Here is a 12,020-nt window from a genome sequence, read left to right as displayed (position 1 = left end):
AGCCTTACTATACATGGTCCTTTTTTTTTTTTACTATACATAGTGTTTTTGTTTTGTGTTTTTTTTTTTACCTAAATGAGCCCATGGTCTTTTTCTTTTATTTTTATTTATTTTTTTAATATTTTGTGAAGGCGGAACTATTGTTTTTCCTGTCCGGTGGCTTTAGACGTTGCACAGCATCATTCGCAACACGGAAGTAGTGCCTATCAGAGAGTCAAAAGACGTGTTATTGTCATAATTATTACTTTATTGGTGAATTTAATTGACATATTTCATTATGGAAGACCAAGAAATGCAGCTCAAAGTCAGACGAGGTAAGTTTCAAGTGGAACTTAACTTTTGCCAGCCGATTGCAAGCTGGGGTTAGCCACAAAGACGTTACTATTTCCGCCACCGTTTTAATTTCTACTAATATTACTTTATTGTTGTGATTATTATTTTATACACCTACAGTGAGTGACAAGTTCACGGAGAGCATGTACGTCCTGGCTAACGAACCGTCCGTGGCGCTGTACAGACTGCAGGAGCACGTTAGGAGGTCCTTGCCAGAGCTGGTGCAACATAAGGTGTGTCAATCCATCCAATTTAATGACTATTATAGTCCTTAAACTCAGAATTGGATAACGCAGATCCCATATAAGATATTTTCCGTGATCACTTGATTGGCATAATTATAGAGATTTTAATTTAGTAGACGTCATCATGGTGAGTTAATAGTCTTGCCATCATTTCTCCAATAGACCGACATGCAGAGCTGGGAGGAGCAGAGTCAAGGAGCCATCTACTCTGTTGAATATGCATGCAGGTTTGTCATTATGGACATTTGTTTAAACATACTTTTGAAGGAGTCTACTGAGCCTTGTGTTGTTGTTTGCGCAGTGCCGTAAGAGGCATGGCCAACAGCGGCATGTATTTCAAAAACATCGACAGCCTCCTGCGACAAGCCATCAGCTTGAAGGAGCAGATCAGCGGCTCTCAAGGACGCAGGTAAGAAAGCAGCAGTGATGTAACTATTATTTCTTTATGTATTCATCACCCAATCATTTTTTTCTTTTATGTATCATATTTTATGAGTTTATGTTTGCCCCCCCCCTCCCCTCTTCATCCACATGCATTAATTCTGCATGATGCCATTGCCAACCCTTCTCCCAGTCCCCTTGTTGCTGCTTCACATCCCTCAACAGCCTCATCTTCCTCATGACAGAGCTTTGTGCAAGGTCAGTAGCTTCTCCTAATGGCACACAAGTACCACAGAAGTGTATTTTTCCAAGGACTGCTTTAATTCATATTGGTGCTAAAACATTTGGGACAACATACCCTAACAAAGATGGCACAGTGTGTACAATAAAGCGTCCATTTCCAAAATCCGAAATTTGGTTCCTACAAAAAAAATAAAATGTTTTGCTGTAAAATTCATTCATTCATTCAAAGGACAGAAAGTTTAACTGCCTTGCACTCAAGGCACATCTCCTTTGTAAACAAACTCAATACAGCTCATCACAAGTTTGCTTTTCACAGTATGTCAAACTATTTGACTTGTTTCAATCTATTTCATACAGAAAAGACAAACTATACATATGGCTCCTTGTTGTATACTGTCCAGTTTTTTTTTAATTTATTGTGCCACATCTGATACCCTCTCACAGCACACTAGGTTGTCAATCATTACATTATTGTAGAATACAAATTATATACAGTACATGATCGCAACTGGATTCATTTATCAGTTGATTAATGATGGAGTCATCAGAGTGGATTTTTAGCTTCATTTCCAGGTGCTCTGGAATCATTAAAGCTATGACATGTAATGAAATCCTCTTCCGCATTACACCAAGGTCGAGTCTTTTGCCGAAATGCCGGACTTGCGCGCCAGGACGCTCCTCATCTCGTTGTTGACGCCGTTCCAGGGTTTAGCTTTTAGTAGAACCGAGTCTGAAGATAAACTCCGGTGCGAGCGAGGACAGCCGCCGCCGTAGCCGTCAACGTTGCTCGAATGGCCTTGCGATTCTACTCCGACTGGGCCGTATTCCTCCTGCGGTTGGTGTCTGGGGCTGCCGGAAGGCGTGAGCGACATTCGATGCTGGAGGTGCGACTCTCTGCGGGGCACTCGCAGTTTGTCCACGCCGATTTTTAGCTCGCAGGGCCAAGACACGGCACTGTTGCTGCTGCTTCTGTGCTCGTTGCGAAAAAGAGTTTGGAGACGGTCTTCCCGGTTGCGTTTAGCCACTCGCGAAACCTTGACGAGGAAGTGGATCACCACCACTAGAAGGATCAAGATGCCGGAGGCCAGGACGCAAGCGCTGGCGATTCCCGTCTCGGCCTCAAATATGAGCAGCATAAAAATGGACATAGCTGAAAGAGATGAGGTCTGTTTTAGAATGAAGTCTCTTAGATGGGTTTTTTTTTGTCTTATTTTATGTGCAGAAAGAGGACGGTGGATTCGGGTATGCAGAGGGATGCTACCGAGAGGCACAACTCTGGAATCTGACCGCTTCCCCGAATTTAGTCATTTTGTGCCCTTTGATTGACATGCGGCGGTAAAGGTACTAATCCCAATTCGCAACCAAGTGCACCCCCAAGCACAAGCTGCTCAGTGGAATAGAGCAGCCCAGCTCTGCCAGGTTCGGCTTAAAAAAAAACAAAACACTTAAGTCACGGATGCTGCTCAAAGGCTGCATTGTTCTCGTGGGCTCGATGGACAAGAACAAGCGGTGCTCTTTCTCTGCTCTTGACTTCCCTGCCACCATTTTGGACATTGGAAGCTGTTTTGTTGGTAATCACAGTTTGGTGCACACACGATCAATATTGTGATGTATTGTTAGCCAATATCAATTACAGCAATGTTTCATATCCATCTTAAGAGCTGAATGATTTCGAAATAACTCGAAGATTGCAATTGCCTTTAAGTGTGATTCATTTTTTTCAGGTTAGGTTTATGGTCAAAATGAAAGCCAATAAACCATCAATTAATATAAAAGACTACATTTCGAGTTGTTAAGCGGTCTTTCAAACTGTGTGATTCCCACCCTTGGTTTATACCTGCTAAATAGACTGAAACTCCGATGCAGAACAACCCGATGGCCACATGTCGCTCGGCTCTGGTGTCCAAGAAGAACCAGTCTGCTCTGTAGAGACAAATTTCATAGATTGACCCACCATATTTTTTTCTGTGCTTACAAACCAGAGCCTTCAATTGCACATGTACAATATTTGTCAACAAATTTAAAAGCACATTATTATTCAGACTGTTTCACACATTCCAGAGGGAGGGGGCTCGCTGGATTTGTAAGTCGACGTGGGAAAGGGCAAGCTCGCCGCTATGTGTTGACTAAGGAATGAAAAGAAGGCTTATTGGAATTGAGAGGCTGGCCATGATGCTGTCAACTTTTTATTCACAACTTTTTTTTTTTAACACTCAACTACATTTAACTTTATGAACATGAGCCTAAAATGTGATCCCTGGCTTTTACTAGAAATACAAACCCTTTCCTTTATCCACCTGTTGCCATTTGTGCATATACAACAGAAATATAACTGTCAAACTAAACAGGCCAATTTATTTATTTATATATATATATATATATAGTATATATATAAAACGTGTGCGTTGGCTCACACTTTTCGGTTGATGATATCAATAAATATCAACATTTGTTCAGAACCCCTAAATTACTAAATGCGCGCCTGAATACAGAATATTATTTGGCTACAATGCGGTCGCCGGGGACTTTAAACCTGATGGTTAAAACTTGACCGGAACTACTTTTTGGTCCAATTTAAACAGCCGTGATGTGCAAATTAGCCGGATGTAGCCTTTAAGGACAGGTGGATTTTAGAACTATTACCTTTCTTTATCCAATTCCCCTCGACACACCTCGGTGGAAAAGTAGCCATGGAGCAGACAGACCACCACCGAGCTCAGGTTAAGCGTGAGCGACAAAGCCGACAGCACCGTGGACACCGAAGGCAAAAAGGCCCGAACGTGAGTCGGTACGACCGAGGGGCTGTACTCCTTCATGGCCGTGTGTTGTTGCTGCAGCTGGAAGATCAGGTTGACCGACAAAACGGACATAATGGCCGATAGGATCCCCAAGAGAGACAGAACAACGACGGACCGCTGACTGTAAGAGTGCGTCATCTTCTAATAAGATTCAAAAAGGTAAAAAGTTGACTTGGGTTGAAGTAGTCCAAAAACTGCGTCTACATGTCGAGCGTGGTGTTTCCGAGGGCGCATGAACGTCCCTCCTCCTCCTCGCCCATGTGATGTGCGTCGAATCCCCAGATTATTAATTTCTTAGACACAATGGATGTTTTTCTTCCATAAAACCAAACACGGTGATTTAATTTAATCTTGATGACAAAAATGAACACGCAAATTGTGTAAAAACGTACTTAAACATGTGCATTCAAAAGTTTAGAGAAGGTCAAATTAAGTCAATTGCAACAGAGACTGGAAGAGTCACAGAAAGGCAAAGTTTGCGGCCTTCATATCAGTATTGTTAATGAATCATATCAAAGCCAAAAGGTAGGAAGAGTTGCCGTGGTTGCACAAATTATTAAAATCACGAAGGCTATTTCTGAAGACTGTGGTTTAGGCACATGCCGTAACTTGCCGAAAGTAGAAGTGAGAAGTTTCAGTCAAGTGGCAGGAAGATCTCGCCACCAAGTATCTCACTGAATGGCAAAAGCGCACATAGCAAATTCCGTCAAGGTCCGTTAATGTTTGCCACAAATACATTTTGAACAGACATCTCCATGAAGGCCAACAACGACCCCCTAGGTCACTGGGAGTCGAGTGCACAATTTCCCGGAGGTTGTTTGTTGCTAACTATTGCATCAGTGCACATCTTTTTTTGTCAGTCGCTTCCAATGTAAGATTGCGTGTTGTCCAACTGCATATGTTTCTTATTTTTAGTGCGCCGCATTGTCACATCCTCAAAATAGTCAATCATCTGGCTGGCACTGACTATATGTATCCTTGTTGACTTTGCAACAGGCTCTTTTATTTTCTTTGTGATGTCTGTCACTGACAATGAGTCCAATTGAAGCAGAATAAATGACAGACCTCAAACTCCAATTCAAGATCTAGCAGTTTGATGGCAACATCCTGCTTCAGTACCAGTTGAGAAGTTCTGGTTTGCTTTTTATTTTTATTTTATTTTATTTTTTATATATATATATTTTTTGTGTGTTCATATGATACAGAAGACTATTTTAAGTTGATTTTTGAATAAATACACATCTTTGTTATGCAGCTAGTCATAACCAACTTGATGTAGGCACTCCTGGCTCATTTTTTTTAAAAATAGTATTTAATTGAATTGTAGGTTAATTGTAAAAAAAGTCCCTATTTTTTTTTTCAATTTGTTTCAAATGATTTTAATTTTTAACAAACACATTTTACTTTTCATAGTAACCTGGCCCATATGTCAAAAAACAAATGTGGCCCTTGAGTGCAAACATTTGTCCAACTCTTATCTTATTTTCACAAAAAATATTAACAGTAATTTGTCTTCTGTGCGTTTCTACTAGGTGGTCCATTGATGCGAAAATGGCCGAACAAAAAAGGAGTCTGCATTGGATTGGCTTGCATGCATGGTGACAAGAGGCGGAGGAGGAGGGCGGTTTGAGTCAACCCAGCTGTGTGAGGGCAGTGCTCTCCTTCTACATCAGGTTGTCATCTCTGTTGACACACACCGTCTCACACACTCACTTCATCCTCTGGATCGGACGTCTCCTGTGCCTTCATTGATGTGCAAACGAGTGTGATCAACGATCAGGTGAGATTTGAACATATTTCATTTCTGTGCTGAAATAACTGGTGTTGCTGTGCAAGACGTCGAGTCTTTGATTATAAAAAGAGATGCTCGGCAATTTCAGGCTATTCTTAAACCAACGTCAGTGGTGCAATAGGTTAACTTGTGCGCGGAAATCTTTTTTTAAAAACGTATTTGGAAGCGTGCTGACTGAGCAAAATTGCATCCCGTCCAGATGCATTCATAGGTGGGCAGATTCACTTGTGTTGCCATGTCGACTCGATCAAAAATATCAAAAGCAATTCAATTAACTCCTGTTTAAAATTAGACAAATATTTCCTGCACATCGCCGCACTTGGCAAAGGCCTCATAGTTGAACCGCTTGACCTCACTCTCATGTGCAATGATGATGTCAGCCAGAAAATGGTTCTATCTTTACGTCGGCCTGAATATTGCTTAGTCTGAGAGAAGATTGCGCAACTTCTAAAAACTCGGTTTCATTTTAAAGCACATTTTCACGAAGCAAATCAAATTCGATACGGATATGATGATCTCGCCACTTTATAAGGTAATACGATGGGCATCTCTTCCCTAAATGCCCAAGATGTTTGTGTACGCGCACAGGTCAGGGGTCGTGGGAAACGCTGCCGCCGTGTCCGCCAAGGCATCATCATCATCAGTCGAGGGGGCGTTACTAAATATAGAAATACAAGTGTATTAATGAGTAGGGGAAACCAGCAAAAACTCCTCCGGACTAGACAGACAGGTCACGGGTTCAGACGAGAGTTTTGAGGTTCTGGGTTTTGAATCTTATCTCTAACCTGCCTGTCATTTCGCCTCAATTAATCGACAATCAATTCCACTATTAGGGCCGAGTGATACCAATTATTTTTTTAGGCTGATGCCAATTCATCGAAAGTGGCTCAAGTCCCAAGCATGTTGTATTTTTACCCCCATGAGGCGACGTAGGCTAAAGTTAGCGTGGCCCCTAAAGTCCACACAGTCTAACACCCACGCTGTCTGGCTCGTCGGGCCGAGCCGGGCCGGCAGCGGCGGCCGACCGCGCCGCTCGTCCCCAAGAGACCCAGGTTAAAAATACTGTACGTGACGGATGACATTTTTTTATGAAGGTTAGTCGGCCAATGGTGAGAGGCTGGCAGTTGAAGGAAAACTGTGTTGTCAACGGGTACGAGCCACCCACTCTTCTCTCATGCGTGGCCCTGATGAGAATTGAAGAAAGGGAGCGTACATGATGACATGTGCGGATTGCGGTATGCATGATGACGTCCGTTAGTCATAACCATTTTTTGTTTTTCTTTTGTTGGCTAGAAAATCTCAAGGGAGACATGTGGCTCAAAAACACCCCGAATAAAATGATTTGGATCCACATTTTTAAAAACACTTTGATTGTTGTATTCGTCTCTGTGTTTTCACAGAGGTGTCTAACTGCAGGAAAAATGGGAAGAAAGAAAATACAAATTTCTCGCATTGTGGATCAGAGAAACCGACAGGTGAGCCGACCAGAATTGAGTTTTTTTTATTGTCATATATATTTATTTGCTCTGTAAATTATTGATTTACTCCAAATAAGGTATTTGTTTTTCTCTAATTGTGCAATTAACATAAGAAAATAATTGTTTGGATTGCAGGTGACGTTCACCAAGCGCAAGTTCGGCCTGATGAAGAAGGCGTACGAGCTGAGCGTGTTGTGCGACTGCGAGATCGCCCTCATCATCTTCAACAGCACCAACCGACTCTTCCAGTACGCCAGCACCGACATGGACAAGGTTCTCCTCAAGTACACCGAGTACAGTGAGCCGCACGAGAGCCGCACCAACACCGATATTCTGGAGGTACGGCGATTTCAACAACTTTTCAATTTCTTGCTTTGGGGTTCCCCAACACATCTCGGGATCTTATTTTGCATTTGTCGTCAGACTCTGAAGAGGAAAGGCCTTGAGCTGGATTCTTCGGAGCTTGATGGCGATGAAAGCATGCAGGTGATTGGCCCTCTAAAATAGCAACAGTGAACTGCGTCAAATTAAGTGACTCGTGAGTCAATATGATGATGTCACTCTCCAGGCTCCGCCCCTGCGCTCCCCGGAAGCGCAATTCCTAATGTCGGAGAGCAGCTTCCCAGTCTCATCCGGACCCGGCGTGGCCCCCCACAGTGCCTTTAAATGCGCCAGCCCGGCTCCAGCAACAGCTCATGCCTCCTTCATGTCACCACACTCAGGTATAGAAGAAACGTCCATTTTTCTGTCCCCATAGAAGTTGTTCCCTTGACTCGAAATAGTGTGTGCAGCTGTCCGTCACCCAAACGGAAGTGTGTGGTGCATGACTTTTCTTTTTTTTTTTTACAGTTGTAGCCATCTTTTGGTTTCCATCTACAATCATTGTCGTATCTGTCTTTGTGATGATGTTATTACTACGCACAGTGAAGGAAAAGTGTGAAGGTATCACAGTTTCTCACATCCTCTTTTTCACTTCCCTCCGCAGGTATCGGCTACTCCGTCTTCTCCCACATGAGCCGAGGTCTCCACCCGAAGACTCCTCCCCCTCCCCTGTCACCTCTGACCCTGTCAGCCAATCAGGGCTCACGCACCGGCCCGAATCCCGCCGTGAGCCGGGGGCTCCTGTACCAGACGGGCCTGCATGGCGCCACGGGCAAAGGCGGGCTGTTCGGCCACACCCTGGCTGGTTACGGTCTCGCCTCCGCCGGGGCTTCAGGTAGCTTCCACTTTGTTTCCGCTTCTTTTTATTTGACCTATAACTTTGTTTTCTTTGTGAAGAGTACAGCCAGCCAAGTTTCTATCACTCTGTGAGTCTGCAGCGAAGCGCCGTGAACTCCTGGCAAACAACGCAGCCTTCAAACCAGCTCCATGGGCCTCATTTAAGTCAAGGGTGAGGATGCGATACAATTTTATTTTTTCTCTTATGATAGATTTACCATACATGGTGACAATAACCAGGTAACTCCTGTTGCTGTTGTTCCCAGGATGTCCACCGGGGTCTGCTCTTTCCCCTCTCCACCTTTCTCCTCTACCCTATCGCATCCTCCCTGCCTGGGCGTGCACATCAAATCTGAGAGCAGCTCTCCCGAGCTGCATGCATCCTCCCCGGCCTCGTCCCCACTACACGGCCTCGGGCGAGACCAATCGCCCATGAGCAGACCCGGCTCGGCTCACCGCAGCCCCTCAGAACCGGAGCCCGAGATGTACTTGTGTGACGGAGAAGATGGAGGGATGCAGAGGCAATCGCACATGTGTGAAGGATGGCAGAGATAACTATGCACTTAGTGGATGGTTTGTTTGGTACACAGACATAGTTAAGAAATGTAATTTAAAAAAAATGATTGGTAAGCAATTGAAAATGGATTAATACATTTAAAAGGGATTTTTCTAGAATTATAAATGAAGACTCAAAATTAAATTATCCAGAATATATTAAAAAATTATTAAAAGGGTAAAATCTGGTTGCTTTTAACATGTTTGATAGATGAATAGCTATTGATTACTGTTGTAAAGATTCCTTTAATAGCTCTCGTATTGGAAACCATTTGATTGCCTGCGTGTACCTAATGAACTGTCTGGTCTCAGTCAGAGCTGGTCTCTGCTGGGTGAGGGACACCATTGATGTTGTTTTCACCCCTTCCACATCACCTAATAGTTCACATTAGACACACCTTTTTGATTATTTTGATGATTTGCTTTGTTTGGCACTATATTAAAATGTTCATGTATGTCCCCTTAATAAAAATACCTAAATATCTGTTGTTTTCAATCATAGCAAGTGTGACTAACATTAGATATGAAAATGACAATATGTCTTGTGTGATTTGCCAAACATATTTGCTAAATGAAGACAATTGACTCGGATGGCTAATACCAGTAGACACACTAGAACAAAAAAGAATGCACAACAATTGGTGAAAGTATATACTGTAAATTTAATGAGGGATGGATATTAGAAAATAAAATACAAACACATGAACACTAAAGTCATTGAATGCAAACGACGCAATATAAACAACCCGGTCCAGTCCAGTTGTCTAAAACTTCTTTCCTTTATGTAATCTGTTGTGACGCCAGATATTCTCCTTTCGAAGACGCTTCCAGTACTCCCAGGTATGTTCCTCCAGGTCGTGAAGCTTGTGTGGCGCCCCTAAGTTTAACTGAAAGAGCCTGAAGAAGAAATTGTCAATTTAGACTACAATGTATGAAGAAAACTAGCAACAACAACAAAAATCTAATCACGCCTGTCCCTTATTTGCAGCTTTATTTGTATCGGTAGCCAAATATGGTTCTCACCACTCTGGGTATTCCTCCACTGGTTTGAGTTGGGGGTCTTCTCCCTGTTTGTAGATGTTGACACCCACTGCATAAGAAGTCAGTCTGACTGGATCTTTGCATACCTCTGGTCCTTGCATCTCCTCTTTAACCATCCCTTTTCCTTTGCCTTTAGCGACTGCAGGAGCAAGCGACATTTAAATGTTATTGCAAACTACATCGCCATTGAAGGAACTGAAATACACTTTTACTGAAAAGCTACTTACCCACTTTTTTCGCATACCCACACGCTTGTAACTTGTTTAACGCGTTATTCCTGCGGAGAGTTAGTAATGACGCATTGTTTACGACGTGTCTGGTTAACAATGCGACGCTAAATAAAGTGTGCCCGGTCATTTTTACAGTAAATTGCTTGCTACAGACGACATTAGCGTACCTACAACATGACATTCATTCTGGTACTTCTCGTACTTCCGGCCACTCTGACACTACTTCTAAAATCTGCACTGCCTCTTGTGGACAAAAAGACACACTACATGCATGCTATTTTACCTAATATTTTATTCCAAACCAAAACCCTCCATATTGTGCGTTTATATATAGATTTATATAAATATAAATTGGAACATTATAATATTAATTTAGTTAATTTTACTGTCTTGGCACCAGTGTCTAGATGGCGCTAATCAGCTCTAATGCCGCTTTGCCATTTTCTATTAAAGCCGAAGAAGAAGAAGAAGACGCTTCGACGACATCTTTCAGGAAAATATGGCCGACTATGAGCATGTTCAGAAAAGTGCCCTAAAAATAAAGGGTGCTGGAGCCATTTCTTCTGGCAAAAAGTAAGTACGGCGCAAAGATTAGTTAGTTACAAACATTTTAATGTTTGCCTGGTAGAGGATGTGCTTTTACTAGTTTTCAGTTCATGTCGCTCAAGCGTTAGCCTTTGGGCTAACAATAACATTAGCTGACATATTTTGCTTGATATTTGTTCACTAAACCGTACATTTAAAAACCCCTTCGCTTGGCTTGCGGTTCTATTCAAACATTAGCTGACATTATTTGGTAGTTTTTCAAAGTTTAAATGTAATGTTAATTTGTGAGTCCTCTCTACTGAGGGTTGATTGTGAAGGACAATGATAACACAATTTGTACAGTTTCTGTAGCCTTGTTTTGCATTCACATACATCTAAAATGTGCATAAACCTTTAACAAATGGGTTTGGATTTTGATATTTCTCACAATAAACGAGGGTTTACCGTAATGCAGCAAGTGCCAAATTAACCCTCATCTCAGACAATCTAAATCAGATGCAAATGTCTATAATTTTGTTCCAGGAAGAAGAAGAAGGACAAGGAGAGCAAGCATCGCATGGAGCAGATGTCAACCAATCAGAACGACGAGGAGACGAAAGCCACGCGGGCGTACATGGACAAAAGGACGCCCGCACAAATCGCCTTTGACAAGATGCAAGAAAAGAGGGTAGGTATATCTTGTGGCACTGCGGGAAAAGCATCTTACTGCTTAACTAAGGCAAGAATATAACAAATAAACTGCTTTTATTTTTGATTTTCTGAAGAGAAGTATGTTTTACTCATGAAATATTAGTTCCGCATAACTGAGTTTGAATTCTTTCCTGACAGCAAATGGAAAGAATTCTAAACAAAGCCTCCAAGACACACAAGCATCGAGTGGAGGTACGTTCTTACACAAGCATCCACATTTTTTAATTGCATTTATTTAGTTCAAACTAAATGTTATGTTTGGTAAAAAAATCAGCATTGAATAGTCCTAACTTTTTTTTTTTTTTTTGCAGGACTTCAATCGCCATCTGGACAACCTGACAGAACATTACGATATTCCTAAAGTCAGCTGGACCAAATAAATGGGCAGAAAGGTTCCATTTTTGTTTTTTGAACGTAATGTTATGCCATCTTATCTATTTACAATTAAACGCTGCTTACTGTGATCACAT

General features: G+C 42.2%; 5 protein-coding genes across 8 annotated transcripts; 3 read left to right on the top strand and 2 right to left on the bottom strand.

The window, feature by feature from the left end:
- Window positions 1–158: 158 nt before the first annotated feature.
- Window positions 159–2,639, top strand: borcs8 (BLOC-1 related complex subunit 8). Of its 3 annotated transcripts, none has more exons than XM_037249695.1 (6): window positions 159–314; window positions 454–566; window positions 741–805; window positions 880–987; window positions 1,138–1,217; window positions 2,425–2,639. In XM_037249695.1, exons 1-5 carry the CDS (start codon window positions 278–280, stop codon window positions 1,199–1,201), a joined length of 387 nt encoding a protein of 128 aa, XP_037105590.1. In that variant the 5' UTR covers window positions 159–277; the 3' UTR covers window positions 1,202–1,217; window positions 2,425–2,639. The 3 variants fall into 3 exon arrangements, with proteins under 3 accessions (XP_037105590.1, XP_037105592.1, XP_037105591.1); XM_037249697.1 differs by having other exon boundaries at window positions 160–314; window positions 1,153–1,217; XM_037249696.1 differs by lacking the exon at window positions 1,138–1,217 and having other exon boundaries at window positions 160–314.
- tmem221 (transmembrane protein 221) lies at window positions 1,459–4,350 on the bottom strand. The gene is made up of 3 exons (XM_037249689.1): window positions 3,846–4,350; window positions 3,040–3,125; window positions 1,459–2,352 (listed from the first exon to the last, which is right to left on the bottom strand). The coding sequence occupies exons 1-3, from the start codon at window positions 4,136–4,138 to the stop codon at window positions 1,826–1,828; spliced, it is 906 nt and encodes a 301-aa protein (XP_037105584.1). The 5' UTR covers window positions 4,139–4,350; the 3' UTR covers window positions 1,459–1,825.
- On the top strand, window positions 4,063–9,527 carry mef2b (myocyte enhancer factor 2b). Its single transcript, XM_037249688.1, has 9 exons — window positions 4,063–4,159; window positions 5,533–5,780; window positions 7,193–7,267; window positions 7,406–7,609; window positions 7,694–7,756; window positions 7,839–7,992; window positions 8,256–8,486; window positions 8,549–8,660; window positions 8,755–9,527. The coding sequence occupies exons 3-9, from the start codon at window positions 7,214–7,216 to the stop codon at window positions 9,041–9,043; spliced, it is 1,107 nt and encodes a 368-aa protein (XP_037105583.1). The 5' UTR covers window positions 4,063–4,159; window positions 5,533–5,780; window positions 7,193–7,213; the 3' UTR covers window positions 9,044–9,527.
- On the bottom strand, window positions 9,449–10,521 carry mrpl54 (mitochondrial ribosomal protein L54). Of its 2 annotated transcripts, XR_005097762.1 has the most exons (4): window positions 10,312–10,521; window positions 10,067–10,223; window positions 9,702–9,940; window positions 9,449–9,552 (listed from the first exon to the last, which is right to left on the bottom strand). XR_005097762.1 is itself a non-coding variant. In XM_037249694.1 (3 exons), exons 1-3 carry the CDS (start codon window positions 10,493–10,495, stop codon window positions 9,808–9,810), a joined length of 474 nt encoding a protein of 157 aa, XP_037105589.1. In that variant the 5' UTR covers window positions 10,496–10,521; the 3' UTR covers window positions 9,682–9,807. The 2 variants fall into 2 exon arrangements, 1 of the variants encoding a protein (XP_037105589.1); XM_037249694.1 differs by lacking the exon at window positions 9,449–9,552 and having other exon boundaries at window positions 9,682–9,940.
- A 248-nt stretch (window positions 10,522–10,769) lies between these two features.
- Window positions 10,770–12,017, top strand: fam32a (family with sequence similarity 32 member A). The gene is made up of 4 exons (XM_037250497.1): window positions 10,770–10,887; window positions 11,383–11,527; window positions 11,689–11,742; window positions 11,862–12,017. The coding sequence occupies exons 1-4, from the start codon at window positions 10,814–10,816 to the stop codon at window positions 11,928–11,930; spliced, it is 342 nt and encodes a 113-aa protein (XP_037106392.1). The 5' UTR covers window positions 10,770–10,813; the 3' UTR covers window positions 11,931–12,017.
- Window positions 12,018–12,020: the final 3 nt, after the last annotated feature.

The sequence above is a fragment of the Syngnathus acus genome, chromosome 4, assembly GCF_901709675.1.
Source record: "Syngnathus acus chromosome 4, fSynAcu1.2, whole genome shotgun sequence".
NCBI classification, from domain to species: domain Eukaryota; kingdom Metazoa; phylum Chordata; class Actinopteri; order Syngnathiformes; family Syngnathidae; genus Syngnathus; species Syngnathus acus.
The sequence above is the reverse complement of the archived record's forward strand: the minus strand, read 5'-3'. Positions and strand labels throughout refer to the sequence as shown.